This window comes from Crocodylus porosus, unplaced genomic scaffold (assembly GCF_001723895.1).
Source record: "Crocodylus porosus isolate Cpor-Errol unplaced genomic scaffold, CroPor_comp1, whole genome shotgun sequence".
NCBI lineage: Eukaryota > Metazoa > Chordata > Crocodylia > Crocodylidae > Crocodylus > Crocodylus porosus.
In genome coordinates, this window is record NW_017728912.1 from 36,039,319 (window position 1) to 36,058,874 (window position 19,556).

General features: G+C 45.1%; 1 protein-coding gene across 1 annotated transcript in view; it reads right to left on the reverse strand.

Moving 5' to 3' along the window:
- The window catches only part of ADAMTS3 (ADAM metallopeptidase with thrombospondin type 1 motif 3), a 277,324-nt gene that overhangs the window by 35,451 nt on the left and 222,317 nt on the right, over positions 1–19,556 (reverse strand). The window contains exons 6-10 of the mRNA XM_019533972.1: positions 10,594–10,677; positions 6,211–6,367; positions 3,739–3,844; positions 2,869–3,012; positions 387–519 (exon numbers count right to left, since the gene is read on the reverse strand). Of these exons, the coding sequence (XP_019389517.1) occupies positions 387–519; positions 2,869–3,012; positions 3,739–3,844; positions 6,211–6,367; positions 10,594–10,677 (624 nt within the window). The remainder of the gene's footprint in view (positions 1–386; positions 520–2,868; positions 3,013–3,738; positions 3,845–6,210; positions 6,368–10,593; positions 10,678–19,556) is intronic.

Here is a 19,556-nt window from a genome sequence, read left to right on the forward strand (position 1 = left end):
CTGATGCCAACTCCATAAGGGAGCAATACACTGCTCTTCTAGTACTTTTATCATGAGCTTGAGAACAGAGGAGGGAACAGACACACAAAGGAGAACAAAGAGCTGTGGGAAAGACCACAGTAGCTGTTTAAAAATAGTTTTACTTTTAACTTTGGCCTCTCAGTTATCACCATTGGCATGAGGCAGGCCCACTAGACTTTTAAATCAGAAAAGGCAACAGGGTTATATTTGCATACATATTTCTCACTCTGCCTTTAATCATTCAATGTCACTTCCTTCATTGTTGGATTAAAATATATACATATATAGTAGCTACTGAAAATAGCCAGATGGTAACTAGTGAAATTGATTTCAATCTTCAGAATAATGACTTAATCTTTACATACCGCTGTGCACATTTTATAACCAACACCAAAATCAAAACGGCATTGTTCATCCATAGAATAATTGATGCCTGGTAATTCAGGAAGTCTGGGCCAATCATGTTCAAAAGGGTCATCAAGGAGACAGTCATAAGAGCTGAGAAAAGATAAATGCAAGTAATGAAAAGATAAATACTTAAGAACATATATATTTTTTACTAGTTAGGTTATTGCTACTTGTTCTCATCCAGTTGAATGGGCTCCCACCACAACAGTTACTATTCCATCTGTTAGATGTCTAGGGTGAACTTAGATACCTCAGACCAATCCTATCTACCCTGTTTGAGTGCCTGAAAAACCAGTAGTACAAAATGTGAAATGGTTCTCTCTGCTTCTGTGACTTAGTCTTAAGGCTAAGATGATAATGCAATAGAAAAGTAGATGCACTGATGCTTTTTCAGGGACTTGAGAACAGGGTGAAACTAGATCACATTTGGACATCTAATAAGTGGAATAAAATCTGGCTCTAAGTGAACAGGAGAGTAAATCAATACTCCTTTTCCCCCAACCTTTGTCTGTCATGTGTATATAGGTTGGGACAGGAACAGTCTCTAATGCGTGCCCACTTACCCACTGCAAGATGAATCTCAGGGCTGGGGACTCTCAGATGCTTCGATTGACAAAAATCCTAGATGCTGTACTCTTGTTGCAGGAAATACGTCTGGCAATTTTTCATGCCACTCAAACTTGTGCATCAGCCCAAAAGAGCAACAACCACTCACCAGCTTTGGGCCGAAATTCAGCACTACAGTGCAGTGTATCACTGTACTTCAGTTGGCGTACTGCTTTTGGCAGAGGACCTAATCCAAACTAGTTGAAGTCAACTAGGAGTCTTTCCACTGACTTCCAGGAGCTCTGGCTCAGGTCCACAGCATGCAAGGGAAGTCTTTCAAAGCAAACAGCAAGCATTTTTACTTCAGGACTACTACATTCACAGTGGTAGGAGCCAGCAGAAAAGCCTGTGATACACTGAATGCCTCTGAGTTGACACAGGACTCAAGGGAGACATTGCAATAGTGCTGGGTCCTCTCCACAGAAGTGAATTTCACCTGCGGGAGGAATGTGGGGACAGGCAGGATCGGTCTAGGGGGTAGTGGGGGCATGTGGGGTCTGTAGGGGGTTTCTGGGGTCCCGGATGGTTTGGTGGGATATGGGGGGCTTGCATGGGGGGGAACCAGGGGCTATTTTTAGCTCTCCACAGCCCACCAGCAAACCTATACTTCCATTCCTCCTCCCCTATCCCCACTGGGACTTATTTGCTCAGTTCCCAGCAGCAGTGAATGCTGATAAAACAGGTGACTGATAAAATGGGAGTAGCGTGGGGGATGCTGGCTGGTCCATGGCAGGGAGGGGCAGGGGGTTAAAAACAGTCTAGTGCCGGGGAGGCAGGGATAGGAAAAGTACAGCCCTGGGGCTGGAGCCAGTGGCTTGGCTTTCCTAGTCCCAGGGCTGAGAACATAACTGTACAGAAGTGCCATGTCCCAGTCTAACCTAGATCAGGTAAATCTGGTACTAATGGATCCAGGTCTATCTTATATCAGGTTCAGCCATTTTTAGACCAGTCTGTGTGCGTGGAACTTCTGTACTGTTATAACTTTAGATTCAGTTCCCAATCACTGAGATGGGTCTGAGTCTAAGGTTCGCATCAGGGTGAGTTAAGTTAAATCAAATGACCATTTTGAACCTGATCTAGCCTCCCTCTAACACCCATGAATGTCTGTACTTAGCCTTAATGAGGATCTGCTGCTCTTGACTTCGTTCTTGTAAAAGGAATCACCAGATAAAAGTGACATTGCTGTGGGGCGGGGGAGTTTTAGCAAGCAGTACTGCTGGGAGGAAGCATATAGTGAATCTGTTGCTGTGGCTTAAAAAGCAGATGCACTCGGATGCCCTTTGGGACTGAATCCCAATTTTAAACTTGAAAATTATGAAGCACCACAGTTGCCTCAAATCTACTCATTTTAAACACAAATTCAGGCTGGTGTACTCTTCCCTCCAGTATAGAAAGAATCAAAAAGCCAGAACAGTATCAGACCTTACAACCCTTCAGGAGACTCACTGCCATTAGCTAGGCATTACAGCTCCTATAAGCTGCTCCTAATTGGGGAATGCATGTCATACATTGGAAAGGATGGCAGTGCTGTAACCACAGCCTTTGAACTGCAAGGGCAGCATGCCATACAGAAAGGCTCCACTCTTTCTGCAGCCTGGCACCCTCTCTGAAGCCTCTGGGGCCCCCTGTTTCATTGTATTTGCAAGAGGGGCCTCTCCAGTAAGTAGGTGACAGGGTTCAGAGGACTGTGTCACTTTCTGACTATTTTGTGCTGGGATTTTCTCTCTCCCTTCTGCTCTGCACAGCAAAAGAAAGCCCCAAGATACTGAATGACAAGATGGACTGCCATGTTTTTGGCAGCATCACTCCTGTTCTGTGTGATCAGGTTCTTACTGTATATATCGTTTGAGTTCTTGGCCACTGCAGCGCGACCAGTGGTAACGATGAAATGCAGCCTGCACCAAGGGAGCCATGACACTCCCCATTGCTGTCTCATCCCCACATCTGTTCCCTTGCCCATCATGCTCCATTCCCAGCCTGCAACAAAGAACAGATAGAGGTTGCACTACATGCATAATTCATACACAAAAGGGAGGAGCTGAGGAGGCATTTTATATGGCTATACAGGTGTGTTAGCAAAGGATTTAATTTTTAGCATTGAGCGAGAATGCCTGCTCCTTAATTGGACTTTTCCAGTAACACCAAAATAATTTGGAAAAGGCAGACAGGTCCATAAATCTTGTTTCATTTATGCTTTGCTCATTTTATTTTCAACTAATAAATCAAAATCTATTTAGAATATGAGGTGGTCTTGTGTTTTTGATACTGTAAAACAGATGCTCTATTAAATAATAGGGGACTATTTGTTCAGCTGTTTGGGAGCCCACAGTTGCATGCATATTTACACAGTCAGACCTTCAATGCCTGTCATAAATTCAGCCAGCTAGCTAATGAGGACCTTTTGCTGAAACAGTTGTAGCAGACTCAACGCACCATTGTTTTCTGATGCATGCCAAATCCAACTGTGGGATACACGATTTTTCATGGCTTTCCATTTTTAAGTATTAAAATCCATTATATTGTTTTCAAGGGATTCCTATTCTAGTTATTCTTCATTACTTAAATCTCCTGTGCAATACAAAGGAGTAGAATGGAAATATACTGGTTTAGAAATCTGGCATAGATAGAACCCAAAGAGAAATATGCAAACAAGAAAATAAACCCTAAACTTGACGTTACTCAGGATTTAATAGTCAGACTTACACATGACCAGTTTCATGGGCGACTACAAAAGCTGAAGAAAACCCATCCTCGTGGTTGAGAGTGCAGCTTCTCACAGGATGACACATGCCAGTGACAGGGGCATATCCTGTTGAGAGCAATAAAGTTTGAGTTTTTCTGTTTACGTTATTAACTAGATGAGCCAACGACAGTTATCCTCACATCTTTGTCTCTTAGAGATTAACGTCTCTAAGACTAGTTGACAGACTTTGCCTATGAAAGCTCATGTGTCCCTAAACTAGTTAGTTTCTAAGGTGCTACCCTAACCTGTCCTGCCTTCTGCCTGATTTCTTCAGATTAACATTGCTAACTACCTCTCTCTATCTTTTCCTCTGACGAATACAATGTAAAGCAACAATCAGCTGCCCATTTCCCTGCTACAGGATGAGATTTGGTCAGCTGCAAATGTCTGAGTCTCTAGCAGACTTGGAGAATAGACTGATGAACTTCTTTTGGATGGTAATAAATAGCCTTGGGCTCCGTTTTATTAATATCTGTCTGGGAATCCCATTTTCTCAAAGTCTGTTATTTTCAACATACTTAACCATCTCTATTATTTATGATTCAATCACAGTATGAAATCACCTGACAAAACTCCACTACTACACAGCAGTAGTGGTTGGCTCATCAACACTAAACCAAATAGCCCAGCCCTATCAGAGCTTGGAGAAGCCTTCTTTGAGATAGCAATAGCAACCCACTCCTGGAATAGCATGGCCTCCCTCATTTTCATGTTCTGGCATTGATATTCCAGGCACATTCCTCGCCCAGCTCCATGAAGGGCCGGTTTCCTCACTCAGAACTTGAGTTCTGGAGCCACAATTACTTGTTCCATGTTGTCAAGAAGATGAGTTCACTGCACTGTGCCAGACTCTGTACAGAATATCTACAGTGACTGCAGCATGCCAAAACCATCTCAAATCTACCATGTTGGCATCTAGCATGAACAAACCCCTTCCCAAGATCTGCTGCCACCTTCCAAGGTGTTTATCCCATCTTGACACCTTTGCCACTCCCCATACTGTCTCCCAGCATCCGGTTCTAACAGTGAAGTGACAAGCAAGTTTTTTTGATAGATCAATCACTTTTTCACCAGCTGGAAGAGACAGAGGCAAGAAGTCTGGAGACCCAGAAGTGCCTCAGGTAACTGTTACCCAGAAGCCTGGGTTAGAGAGATGATTTGCCACAATCTGTATGCCAATCTGAAGAAACTCAAATCAGTGAAGTGCTAAGAGCCTTGGTATATGTCCTTAAAATCCCAAACACAGGTAACTGCAGTGCCTCTGTGGAAGTGGTTACATACAGATATGAGCTGTGCGTGGCTCTATAATGTTGATGTGTGCTGGCAGGGTTGGCAAGCCTAGAGAAGAAGCATGTGCCCAGGACCAAAGATGTGGGTATACTTTTCACCGCAAGCATATTCCTGAATGCAGTGAACTGTCTCCCTAGGTCTTTGTTGTACTGCTTCACAGACCACTGCTACAGGAAGATAAAGCCATAGCTCTCATCTCCTTGATACCTGTTTTGGCATTTTGCTCCTTAGTGAAAAGCAGGAACAACAAGAACACTAGAAGGAGAAGGAAGTTCATTTGCTTGCCTCTTCATGACCTGCGCAGAGGCCAGTCATGTTCTGGTTCTGAATAAAACCTTTTGTTACAATCTGTTCATCCCACTGTATTACTGACTGGAGCTGAGGAAATGGAAACAACTGCTTGCACTGAATAGAAAAGTTAGAGAGCAGAGATGGCACATTTCCAGGTCACCTCCTCATGGTTTACATTTAATCAGAAAACCACATAGAGTCTGCACATTCTATTTTTTGAAGGTCAAACCAATGCCATGTTCCAATCTTTCTTTATCCCCTTTCTTGGTGTAATGAATAATGTGTGTAATAGCAGATGAAACCAAGGTGCAGACTGCAGAGCCTTGAGGATGGCTAATATGGACTATAAATCTCAGAAACCCCAAGGGGCTTGGGGGTGGGACAGGAAAGCAAGCAGGAACCAGAAGTTATGGCCCGAATGAGACGTGAACAGTGTTTGCAACCCCTGCGCATGAAGACGAGTCAGATCTACATAAAGTGCACAGTGGAGCTTAGGATCCTACTGGCTTGATCAGCCAGGGCTGTGGACTGAAGGAGCTGGATTCAAACTGGGAGGCAGCTGGAGGCTTCAGCTGTTTGAGTCTCCAGAACTAAAGGCTTCTCTGGGGGCACCTCTGGCGATGTGAGGAGGGAAATTAAAGTACTGAGTGTATATTACTATAGTTGTTGATGTTTTTGTATCTTTTACCTGTTCCCTCCCTTAGGCCTGTGATCCCAACCCCTATGATATTCGGTATAAAAATGGGTATTCCCCTGTATCTCATGCCAGTTTCTGATGCTATGGGGTTGGCACACTGGCATGTATTATTAAAAAAATAATACATATTTCTAATGTAAATTGGTTGCATTACCTTGCATACCAGCTGGCCCAAAATCCTGCCTGGTCAAAAATATGGCATGATCGTGGTGCTCAGAATGGTTAGGGTCCGACTTCTGCTGCTGATATGCCCAACGGCAAACATTTTCCAGGCTTCTTGATGGGTTTCCCCTTTCGATCAAGCTGATGGACTAAACAAACAATGTATTAAAACCCAGAGCCTTGTCCTGTGTGTTCCTTGGAATTGGGAGTCTGGCAGCTTAAAACAGTTATTTTGCCTTGGGGAACTGCTCCTTGAGCAACCAACCAAGTTTCTCCACCTCATTTCAGGCCACCCCTTTTCTCTATTGGTAAGGAGATGTGTTCTACTACAGTTTATTAAGGATATCTACACTCAAGGCCTTTTTCTCTGGTCTTCAGTCAACTGCTTACAACGGGGCTGTGAAAAGCCGCTAGATAATGACATATTTAGGTTATCTAAATTTCTCTTCCTTTGAGGTTACTTCTTATCGCTTTTCTTTGCTCCTAGTTTACAGCCCTTTTCCACTTCCTTAGGTGCCTGTTTTCTTTTACATATGGAGTTAACTCCCCACTTCTGAGGAAGCATATTTTGTGTCTGAAAGCTTGTTTATCATCTCTCCCTGCTATAGTCATTGGCATTCTTCCATACAAGGATGACAGTCTACCATTACACAAGGAAGTCATCAGTGAATATGGATGTGACTGATGAGGGCCAACCTCATTGATTGTACATATAGCAAATAGTTCTAAGATGAAGGAGTAGATGCTGCCAATGTCAGGTCACCACTCTTGTCAGGTCATGGGGCCTCAGCCTGACTGATATGGCCACTCATCCCAGCCTGTCACCCTACAGCTAACCACCCATCCTGGGCAAGGCTTGCCTGTCACTTGAGTGGCTGGTTAGGGTCAGCTGACCCTTCATCTCCACCATATAAGTCCCCTCACAGAAAACAGAAAGTGTCTGGATAACAGGGCTCAACCAGAATGCGCTCTGTTCAATTTACTGGCTTCTTGACCAACCTTACTCTTTGACTCCACCCTCTTGCTGATCCCCTGGCTTCCAGATTCAGCCTACTCCTAAACCCTGTTCTCAGATTCACCTCCTGACTTTCTGACCTGGCTTGCCCTGTAATCTGCTTATTCCAACCCCAGTTGGCATCTTGATTTCTGAGTTGCCCAAGACCTGGCCACCCACAACCTGGTGTGACATCTTTCCCTTTCTTCTATCTATCTCTCATAATCTGCCTTCATAGTAAGGCAAGTTTGCTCAAAATAATTTATGTCTTCCTGTACATCACATTGCCACTTGGGACAATTCAGTGCTTGAGTCTCCCAGGTATTGATATTAATATTGCAATTCTTGACAGCCACCAGCTGGAGGTGATCTAGGCAAAGCTATTCCTACATTCTACTATGGGTATTTCCCATGCTTCAGGGCTTTGCTGGTTGCCCCCGTATGTCCCCTCTATCCCACTTCTGCTACATAGGTTGAGTGTTTTTAAGTCTTCCTCAGAGGCATTGGGTGTTAGCTACAGCCAAAGCTGGGGACTTTGACTAGGGTGTGCCAGTGCTTTTGCTGGGGCCAAAGCCAGAGGTTCTTGGCTACAGGGCTTTGCCCCTCTGCTCAGGGTCAGACCAATCACCATATTTTGGGTCAAGGAAGGAATTTTACCCCATGGTCAGACTGTATGGACTGCAGGGAGTTCTGCCTTCCTCTGTAGTGGGGTTGTGGCCCTCTACCTGGGATTTCTTGAGCATATATTGACAACATATAAAAGCAAGAGGTTGGCTGCAGTGGTTCCCCTGCTTTACTGCTTAACTTTACAAGTTAAGGTGATAGGTCTGTTTTGTGTCAGGGTTGATGTTTGTCTTACATAGTTTACATTATGGTTGAATGGAATGGTTTGGAAAGGGATGATCCTGCTTCAGGCAGGGGTTTGGATTAGATGACCTCTGGAGGTCCCTTTCAGCCCTACTTCTTTATGATTCTCTAGCACAGTGACCATCAGTGAATTGGGAGAACAGCACCTATTTTGAGAGCCTGTTGTCAGGCATCTTTATGACATGTCCTGTCCAGTGGAGCTGGTGCCACAGAAACATGACTTCAATGCTAGTGGTATTTGCTTGAGCCAAAACACTGGTGTTTGTTCTTCTGCTGTTCCAAATGATATGGTGGATTTTCTGAAGACATAACTGATTGGTCATCACTCATCAGTGATGTCTCCCTACTATACAGTTGGCCCAATAAAAGGTCTCACCAAAAAACCCAGATCAGAGTGAAGACATTTTACACAGGCTTTGCCCAGGTGTCCAGGCCTACACAGAGAGCAGGACAGTCTGGCATCAGGACCCTTAATCTAATGATGTCCCCCTTCCCAAGATGTCCTCTTCCAACTGCTCTTTGAAATGTCTCCCTTCCCAAGATGCTCTCTCCCAACTGCTACCTTTGTTTAACAGCAGGGTGTTAGGGCAGTTAGTTGGCTGGTGTGGGAGGGAACTTTTTAGTACATATCATAAGAAGCATTTATATTATAGGGGCTTTTTCATATGAAACATGTTATATGCAGGACAAACAAACAAAATAATTACTAAATTAGGACATTTGAAATCACACAGCTGGGATCTGCTTACATTATAAGCTGCGCGAAGTGAACAAGCCCCTCAGTTAAGATTAAGTGCAGGGACACATTCAGCCTGCAGTAATCTGAAAGTGGAGATGAAATGATAAAAACATACAGGGCAGAGCTTCAATTGGTGCAAAAATAATTCTAGCCCCAAGGAGTCTGTGCTGCTTTACACTATATGAGAATCTGGTCCATGGGCAATTCTTGTTACATTACACACACACACACACACACACACACACACACACACACACACACACACACACACACACACACACACACACACACACACTATGTGGTCAATGGAAAAGTGATCATATTTAACCATTAAGAAAACACTGAAATGGCCTCTTCTATTACCCAAGTTTAATGTCCTATTTAAAATGGAAGTATGTGATCTCCACTACAGGACAAAGCCAGATGCTTCCTTTAGGCCTGAATAATTTAATAAGCATTTATAGCAACACACTCTGATTGCTTTTTAACAGCAAAATTCGAGTCAACAGTATTATAAGGATTACTTGGGGCAGAGTAGGAAGGGGCCCAATATTTCTTTTGGAAAGGAAATATCTTTCTAATGATCCCTATGAAGAGGTTACACTGGCATATTGCCCTTGTCAATGAAGACAATATCATTTGCTTTTACAGTAACTGGCTGGATTTCCTAAGGGCTTTTGCTGGCAGAGGCTCTGATGGAACAAAGCTTGGCCACGAAGATGTTACAGAGATGCAAGGCATCTGCAAGCCCCTTTCTGCCAGTGGGGTCTTCTCTCAGCCTCCAAACTGGGTGGCATCGGCAAGGTAAAGACACAGACTGTATACCCAGGAGATGCACCAACTAGGACAGGGCTGTCCAAATGGCAACCTGTGGGCTGTATGTGACATGTGAGAGGTTAAATTGCAGCCCCCAGGCTCCCATCTGGCCACAACCTCTCCTGATGCCTTGGCTGCTTTACTAGCCAGTGTCTTGGCTCAGGCTCCTTCTTTCAGCTTTGCATTCTGTATCCGCCCCACAGGGCAGTATAGCACATGGGCATACACTGCAGCGAGTGGCAGGGAGAACACAGGTACAATATCCAATAGAGCATGTGGCCAGTAGCATGCAGCCTAGGAGCCCACAACCCCACTGATGTGGCCTGCTGAGTGAGCAGCCCCTGCTAGTATGACCTGCAGGCCCATGACTGCTTAGAAGTTGGACAGTTCTAAACTAGGAGAATCTTCTACAAAGCTTCCACTGATTGGGTTCCTAGCCTGTTCTCTGCTTGGGGTATGCTACTTCATAGTCACATCTGCCATTTATTGATTACAGGGGATGCAAATGAGAGGCACCCTCCAGGCACCATCTGAAGCAATCAAGTCCAGAACAGATATTGTGAAGCAGCATTTAAATAAAAAGGCTTGGTACCACAGTACAAAGATATACTGCTTAAGGAGCCTCCAAATAGTTTGAATACACTTAGCATTGTGGAGACAAAAATTACAATCATCTTCCAGCTGATCTATGATAAAATAGTTTGGATGCAGCTCTGTAATCAGTTATGTATCAACATTAAAAAATGCACCTTGCCTGAAGCCTCAGTTAAGAGTACGTTCATCAGACTAAGCCTGAACTTCAGATTGAATGAGCCTTCTCAGAAAGTTGCCCTAGGCATTACAACTTCTAGTCTCTACAGCTCTGAATCCAGAAGCACTCACAGCTCCTAAACTAATTTACAAGTAAAGGCAATTATGAAAAGTATTACAATGAAGAGTTCAGTCAAACACCTTTTTACCTTTGCATAACCCAACATTATCATTCGCACCAGCACCACATTGATGTGGACACCCAAGGATTCATCATGGTAAATTTCATTCACCTAAGAAAGAAAAATAAGAGATTAAGTAGAAGCAACAATGGGATAAAAAGGAATCCTCAAATGAGCATACAAGATAATATAACAGGCCTCCACATAAAGCTGTATTCTGCTCAAAGTACAATTCAAGTCTCAGATTATTTGCATGCAGTGAGGAATGTGCATTACACTTCCTTTCATAGCAAACCTACAACATAGGGACCTGTTCAAAACCTCTTAATGCTAATATAAAATGCCCTATTGACTTTAATGGGCTTTGGAGCAGGCCCACAGCAAAGGTGGTCCTTGAGGTTCAAAAATGCCCTGGACCTACAAACATTTAAACAGATGTTTAATTTTATTCACAGCTGTGGTTCCATTGATGTAAATGAGAATATGCAGGAAAGAAGTACTGGAGGTGTAACATCAATTCAGTAGCTATTTTCTGTTTTTGGGATCAAGTAAAATAATTAAAGGTAAAACCATTGTGGTCCTCTGCCAGAAAAACAATTCTCATCACATTTCCCAAAGGCTCTTGCTTCCCAGATGGTTTAGCAGAAGAGTGCTCAATTCCTGGCCTGCAGGCCAAATGTAGCCCCACCACCATAACTTCTGTCTTGTAGGGCTCCCCATGGAGCTGTGGGAAGCCCCAGAGACCATGGGCATGCATACTGGATTGGGCAAATACAGCCTGACCCCAGCAGTGGCAGGGCATGTGGGGGCAGTGTGGGGTCCCAGGAGCCAGATCCTGGCAGGGTGGAGGTGGTGAAGGGCTCCTGGAACCCAATACTGGCCAGGTGGGGGCTGGGCAGAGGCGGTACAGGGCCCCTGGGGCCCAGTCCCAGTGCGTGGGGCCTGATCTGGCCTGTGGACCAGCCCCATGCCATTTATCTGGCCCATGGGGCCAAAACTGTGAGCATCACTGACTTAGAGAACAGGCTGTATATGCTTTATATCACGCAAAAATATGTACTGAAAGGAATTTAGTAAGGTAATAGAAGTCAAAAACTCAAAACTTAGGAAATGTTACAGTTAAGCTTGCCTGTGCATGTTACTCTTTTACACATGCGCATGATGATACAAGACCAGATTCCATTCCACCTATTAGGTGCCTAAGTAGAGTTAGCCCCCCTAGCTGCAGTCGAATTCCACTCTGCTCAAGTCCCTAGAAACCATTATTGTTTATAATTTGGTAACATGCCATCACCTTAGCTTTTAGATTAAAAGTCATAAAAATGTACTTTTGAATTAATAGTTTTTCAGAGACTCTGAACAGGGTGGAATAGGTTCGCAGGGAAATAAGTCCACTTGGTATGGACAAGCATACCTTTTAACTGTTGTTCTGTAGCAATACAAGTGAGCTAAATTGCCCCAACTTCGGCCTCAAATAAAACAGGGTTAAAGCTATAACCTACAGCAAGCAAACCAAGCAAGCGGAGTCTCCATACTTCTCTGGGCAGAGAACTCTGTTCTAAGGGTGTATCGACACTTCATAGTGCAATGCAGCATAATGTTACCGAAGCTAGCTCAGCTACCAAGCACATAAGTTAGCCTGGGCAAGGCATTGCAATGCTATACTACTTCTGGTACCTGAGCTAATAGAGCTAGCTTGGGTATCAATAGTTAGCAAAGCAATCTCCAATGCAGACACCACCTAAACATAGTCGCTTTCCTAGACCACTTCCATTTTCAGAGTGTTTTTTTCTGTTGTCCAAAGATTCCTTTCCCACCCAGCCCAAAAGGAGATTTCAAGCATGGCATCTGGCCACTTGAATTGTTGATGAGTTTCAGAATATGTTCCTAATTGCTTTGTCTAGCGATTTTCTAATTTCAATTAACTTAAACATTTTGCATTATTGCATTTGATGGAAGCTTGTGTTCCTTTCACTATTTTTAAAGCATGCTTTTAAAAAGAAAAGAAACCACAGTCAAATCCTACAGCAGACAAATTAACTGCAGGACATGTTTTTCCTCTCTGTGAAGACCTCAGGATTCAGCTCAGTATTTCTACAAACTAAAGCTACCTGTGAGGGGGAAAGTGTTTTGAGAATGACACAATGTCCTAATTCTTTGGGATTGTTTGTTTATTGATGTAAGTCAGTCATTTTCAACCTTTTTTCAGACTCAAGGCAACCTCTCATTACACTCAAGGCACATCCTCAGAAAATGCCAGCTCTTACCTTTCATTCATTTTTTGATTAGGGAAAAATAATAGCACAATTCTTCTTTTGCGAAGAACTAAGACAGACCACAACAGTTCAGAATGCACTTGACAATACGTATTCCTATTTAAAATCACTGGGTTTATCTTGAGAATCATGTGTAGGTGTTTGTACCCCACAGCACCCTTAAAAAAGATTTTCAGGGCACCCCAGAGTGCTGCAGCACCTGGTTAAAAATCACTGATCAAAACAGTCCCATTGACTTCAAATCAATTGAAATGTATGGGAAAAGGGTTTCCATTTCCCTAGACAGCTTTTAAATTCTCCTCTGACAGTTTCAAGTCAATAGCATAGCTAGAGAAGAAATATAGAAGCACTGCACCTCAGCTAGCATGTTAATGATACCCCTGACACACTCAATTGTCCTCTGTCACAACACATTCCACTTAAAAAGTCCTTTAACATTGTGAAAAGACATAACATTTAGGTGCTTTGGAAAGAGTTACTGTGCAAAAATCACTTCTGTTAGTCTAAGCAAGTACCCATCCACAAGTGGATTGCACAAGACCACCCCAGAACCACAGTTCCACTGTGTTGTAGAATTAGACAGAATAAGCTATTAGCTCTTAAATCACCTGACACCACAATCCATAAAACCAAACAAAGCAGTGATGTTTGCCCTCAGAGGACTCCAATGGGAGCTGCACACATGCACTTAAGCACTGAATGTTGCCTATTTCTTCTAAGAAAATGAACACACTTGCCTTCATGATGAAGGCAAAAAATTCACAATAAATAACCATGCAATTCTAACAGGAACATTTTCAGATATGGAGTGAGTGGAGGAGAACAAGAATAATACAGGTGAGTCAGGAAACAGCCTTCTTCTGGCCTACTCATGTACTTGTCCAAGTGGAAGAAGGAAGTCAAGGAAGGGCATTCCATAACTGTATAAATTAAGGGTCAGAACATATGTAGGTTGAAAATGAAGGTGCTCATCCTCTTCAAATGAATTAAATTAGTGGTCCTCAACCTGTTTGTCTGATGGGCTAGATGGGCAGTGCCCAATCCCTCTGTGGGCCAGATCTAGCCAGTAGACCCAATTTGGCTACTGGGGCAGGTGCAGGAGGGCCCCATCTGGCCTCACATGGCTAGTGGGGGAGGCAGCCTTGCCTGATCCAGCCATACCAGGAAAAGGAGCTTGGCCCAACCCTAACCCAGCCCCACTGTGGTAGGCGGGGCAGGAAGGGTCATGACCCAGCCCTGATCCAGCCCCAAAGAAGGGACATGGCCTGACCTCAAGGGAGGACAGGGCTGTGGCCCAATCTCACAGTTGGGAGGAGGCATGATCTGTCCCTGAACCAGTTGCATGTTCAGGGATGAGGGAAGCCTATTCCCAACCTGGCTGGGCAGAGGGAAAGAAGCATGGCCCAGACTGCAGTGTGGAGGAAGAAGGGGGCGTGGGGGGCAGATCAATGTCCCTGTGGTGAGGGAGGGAGGGGGAAGGCACTGCTCAGCCGTGGTGGGCATGGGATAGAGCCATGGCTCATGGGGGTGGGGGCAGGTCCCACTGCTGCTTGCACTCTAGGAGGGCAAGATGGGAGGGGGTGTGTTCTCCCGGATCTGTGCAGGACAGGGCGGAGTGGGCTGCAGCTGTGGGCTTGAGCTGGAGCTGCCCAGGGCTCTTCTCAGTGGGGGCTGGGCCCAGAGTGGGCGCCGGTGGCACCAGGAGAGGGCTCCAGCCACCCTAAATTTCGCCGCAGCTCCGCTCCCAGTGCTGCCACCACCAGCTGCCTGGGGTAACCCTGGATCTTCCTGGTGCGTGGGTAGATGTGGGGCATTGAGTCAGGCTGCGCTGGGCAGCTGACAGTGCTGGGAGCGGAGCTGCGGTGAAATCTGGGGTGGCTGCAGTCCTCTCCCAGTGCTGTCGGCACCCACTCTGAGCCCAGCCCCCACTGAGAAGAGCCCCACACACCTCCAGCTCTTGCCCACTGATGCAGCCTGTCCCCACACTGCCCCACACAGATCCGGGGCACATGCCACCCCCCATGCCCTCCTGGGTTGCAAGTAGCGGTGGGAGCTTCCCCCCCCAACTCCCAGTGGAGCCAACCCTCCTGCCCTGCCTGGGCAGCACTTGGCCCTGCCCCTGCCCCCTCCCTCACTGCGAGGGGAGCTGATCTGCACCCCCCCATGCCCCTTCCCTCCTCCCTCCCCTTCCACCACATGGACTTACCAGCTAGAGACAGCTGTATCAGAAACTGGACTGGTATCAGCTGATATATCTCCTTAAATATCACGTATCGATATTGGCCCCCAAAATCTCAATCGGTGCACCCTTAATGTCTCCCAACAGGGAAAGTGCTCTTCAGAGTTGTCCAGCTTGTGGGAGTTGGGTCATTTATTCAGAACCTGGTTTTTAAAAAGCAAATTCTCTTTAAGGCAGCAGGAGTCACGCATAAGTAAGGAGGAAATAGGGCGGGGCAGGGGGTGAGGGACATGAATGGGTACAGGGAGAGGCAAAGAGTGTAAGGGCAAGCTGCAGGGGGGAGCAGGGGTAGAGGTGGACTGGGGGGCAGGCAGCCCGGGGGCACATAGCAGGAGGGACAAGCACAGGCATGGTAGGGCAAAGGGCAGGGGAGTAGGCAAGCACAGAGCAGGGATCTGGCCCATCACACCCACCCCTGCTTTCTCCATCACAGTAGTGGGGGGCGGCGGGACAAATTTAAGATGACCTTCCACCAATTAGATTTTATACAAGGAAAATTATAACAAATTTATAACCTTAGACATAGAGTATCTAATTTTTGGGGAGTTTTCTTAAATTTAAAGTTGTCTTGGATTTCAGTAAATATGAGATTTGGAATTCAAGTGGCCTTTATTTGATTTAGCTGGCTTACTTCGTTTCCAAAATCAGATGAATGTCACTTCTGTTTAAGAGTGTTCTAATACAGGCTGTAAAGCAGTTTAACAATCCTCTCCAAAAATTAATTCAGATTATTCTCTCTCAGGGTGTCCACATAGACAAGATTGGTCAATCCCCCCAAATTCTACTACTTAAGTTATGTCAGTACACTTATAGCAGTGCAAGACTACCTACATGAAATCAGTAAACAGGTACTTGTACCAACAGAGCTAGTAGAATAACCTTTACTTTTGCAGCTGCTTCTACACAATGGGTTGTACTGGTAAAATGATGTCAACATAACAGTCACACCCCTATCAAATCTAGTTACATCAGGACAAAGCTGCTTGTAGCCCAGACTAAATGAGTCAAACAAGCTTAATTTTAATTCAAGAAACATATTATAGATGTTAGAGAGAATGTACAGATTTTTTCAAGAATTTTACCTACAAACATAGCTAAGCAGTTGTTCACTGAATAGGAAAATATGTATTCAACCTAGTACACAAAGTATAGCACACCCAGCATCAAATGGACAGACATATTGTGATGGATTTGATGATAAAACTCAAGGAGCCAATGATGTACCCAATGATGTCCAAGAGATACATGTGTTAGAGGGGCTAGGAAGTAGGAAGGCTATATAGTATCAACAGGGGGTGCACACAAATGCATTTACCTATGCTGGTTTCACTTTTTTAAAGCTGATTTAACTGTCAGAGCATATACACCTATGTGGAGCAGAACTGACTTAAATGCAGTACAAGATAATACACATCCAAGGTGCATTATCTTGAGCACATTAGTTAAGTCAGATTAGCTTAAAAGATGGCTGCCACCATGTCAGTCAAGAAGCTATATGTATGTATGCTCCAACATGGCTTAACTTAAGTCAGTTTAGTTATGTTGCCTTATTTTAAGTCAGCTTAGTACTTATATACACAACCATGATGTCAGAGGCAAAAGAAAACTGACATAATGTGTCCACAAACACGCAGCATACACTCCAGCCCTGGATAGCAAAAGGCCTTCTCCCTTCTCTCAGAGAAAGGAAGCTAATTTCTCATCTGTCAAAGAATTCCCTGCTTTCTACTGTATAGCCATCAAAGATCTATGTAGTATAAGTTGGTTCCTTAATAGGAGCTTTCCTCAGCATGGTCTTTTAGTAGCTGGTTCTTTATATCAGGCAGAGAGAAACAGATGCAGCTCTGAGATTACTAGCATGCAACTCCATGCAGGCTGCATTTCCCTTCCAGTTGAAGCAGGCTAATTCTACTAACCATTTTGTGCTGAACTCCATTTGCTTACAAGAACAGTCTCAGTCACTTAATTATTCCCTTGTTGCTTTCCTTTTTACATCTCTCAGGAGGTGGCACATTGGAACATGTACCATATACCCTCCTATATAAATAACTAAAAAAATATTTGTCTTCAACTGTTACATGAAGCGTCTAGAATTAACTGTGTGTGTTGCCACCTTCTCCATGCTGCTGAAACAACATAAAGGGTGTTAAGCAGAAGAGAGAATCAAGCTCAGAGTGTGTGTACGTGATCTGGTACAGGGAGTAAGTATGGCTGAGATACCATGATAATGAGCACAATGTAATTGGCTTTGACATCCCTGTTGATAGAGAAGAAACAAACCATTTACCACAGTATATTTTATCTTCAAAAAGGGAAACTATGCAAAAATGAGGATGCTAGTTAGAAGGAAATTAAAGGGGGCACCAAAGAAGGAGCAAGCAGCCTGGGAACTGCCTAAGAATACCATATTGGGAGACACAGTAAATGCATATGCAAATAAAAACAATATAGAGAGGAAATGGAGCAAACAAGTGGTCAAATGGCAAAGCAAAGGAGGCTATGAAAGAAAAAAAAAATCTTCTTTTAAAAAGTGGAAGTCAAATCCAAACGAGAAAAATAAAAAAAAAGTCTTGACTAGTCAAATGTAAAATTGTAGTAAGGCAAGCTAAAAGGGAATTTGACACAAAACCTGTTAGAAACAAAACATAATACATATAATAAAATTACATTATTACATGAGGGAGATAGGTGCACAGGTGGTATTCTCTTCTGTCCTACCAGTGAGCAGACATGGAAGATGACACGAGACCTACATCACAGAGACCAAATGGTGGCTTTGGGAATGGTGTCTTGAGGAGGGCTTTGGCTTCCTAGACAATGACCCACACATCAGGACAATAGACATGCTTGGGTGGGATGGGCTTCAACTTTCCCCCAAAGGTAAGCATGTATTCTCTTCTAGGTTGGAGGATCTCCTCCAGTGGGCTTTAAACTGGGCTCATCGGAGGAAGAGGAAGACGAGGGCGGAGGAAGCCTTTGGACCACTAAACCAAGCAGCACCCACAAGTACAGCCCAGCCTAGACCTACGAGCAGAACAAATACCCAGGTAAGAAACAGGGGCGAAGGCAAGCCTGAGATTAGGGGGCCAGTGCACGCATCTTCAGAAGGCCTCAAATGACTCTACACAAACACTTGTAGTATGGGAAACAAGCAGGAGGAACTTACCCTCCTGCTAGCTGACACCAACCCAGACATAGTGGGGCTCATAGACACGTGGCGGGACACAACGCACAACTGCGCAGTGAATATTAAGGGCAAGAGGGACAGGACAGGGAAGAAAGGTGGGGGTATGGCACTCTACATCAAGGAGGAATACACATCCTCATCAAGTAGCACAGGGTCAGAGGAGGCGCACACTGAAGTGCTCTGGGTTAGAATACAAGGCAGTCACGGGGAAAGGGACTTAACAGTGGGGTCTACTACAGACCACCCAACCAAGGGGAAGAGCTAAACCGGGAATTCTTAAGTCAGCTCATGGAGGTAGTTACATCAAAAGATGTGGTCATCATGGGTGACCTGAACTTTCCAGACATCTGCTGGGAAGAGCGGTCAGCCAGATCTGACTGCTCATGTATGTTCCTAGCCCAAATGCAGGACCTCCATTTAACCCAGGAGGCGCACAGCCCCACCAGGGGAGACACCCTGTTGGACCTGGTGCTGGCCACGGGCGATGACCTGGTGAGGGGGTCGTGGGTGCATGACCTCCTGGGCGACAGCAATCATCGCCTGCCAGAATTCACCATTCAGCACAAGGTGGCAAAGGCCTGCAGCAAGGCAGCAGCCCTAGACTGCAGGAGGACGGACTTCAGTGAGGTAAGGAGACTAGTCGGGGAAGCACTGAGGTCCTGGAGGGGAAGGGAGTCGGGTGTCCAAGAAAAGTGGTTGCTCCTCAAGGAGACAATTCTTCAAGCTCAAAAGGAAGTAATCCCAACACGGATCAAAGGGGGCAGGAGGGTGTAAAAGCCACCATGGCTCACTAAAAGTATCTGGGAACGTCTCCGAGCTAAAAGGGAGGCATACACCCAATGGAAGGGAGGGGCCATCACCAGTGAGGACTATACTGCAGTTGCTCAGGGCTGCAGGGGGTGGTCAGGAAGGCCAAGGCAGAGATGGAACTGGGACTAGCTACCCAGATCAAGGACAACAAGAAGGTCTTTTTTAAATACATAGGGGGCAAAAACAAGGTACCGGGTAACTTGGGGCCCCTGCAAGACACACTAGGAAATCTGGTTGTCACACCAGATGACAAAGCTAACCTATTTAACAACTTCTTTGCCTCCATTTTCCTGATCAGGGACCGGATCAGCCCCCCCAAGGGGACACCCTCAGGCCCCAGGGGAGGTGCACCCAGGCTGAGGGTCAGTGACGATCTAGTCAGGGAACTTCTGGAGGGACTTGGCATATTTAAATCAGCTGGTCCAGAGGATCTCCACCCCAGAGTGCTGAGGGAATTAGCTGAGGTCATTGTGGGACA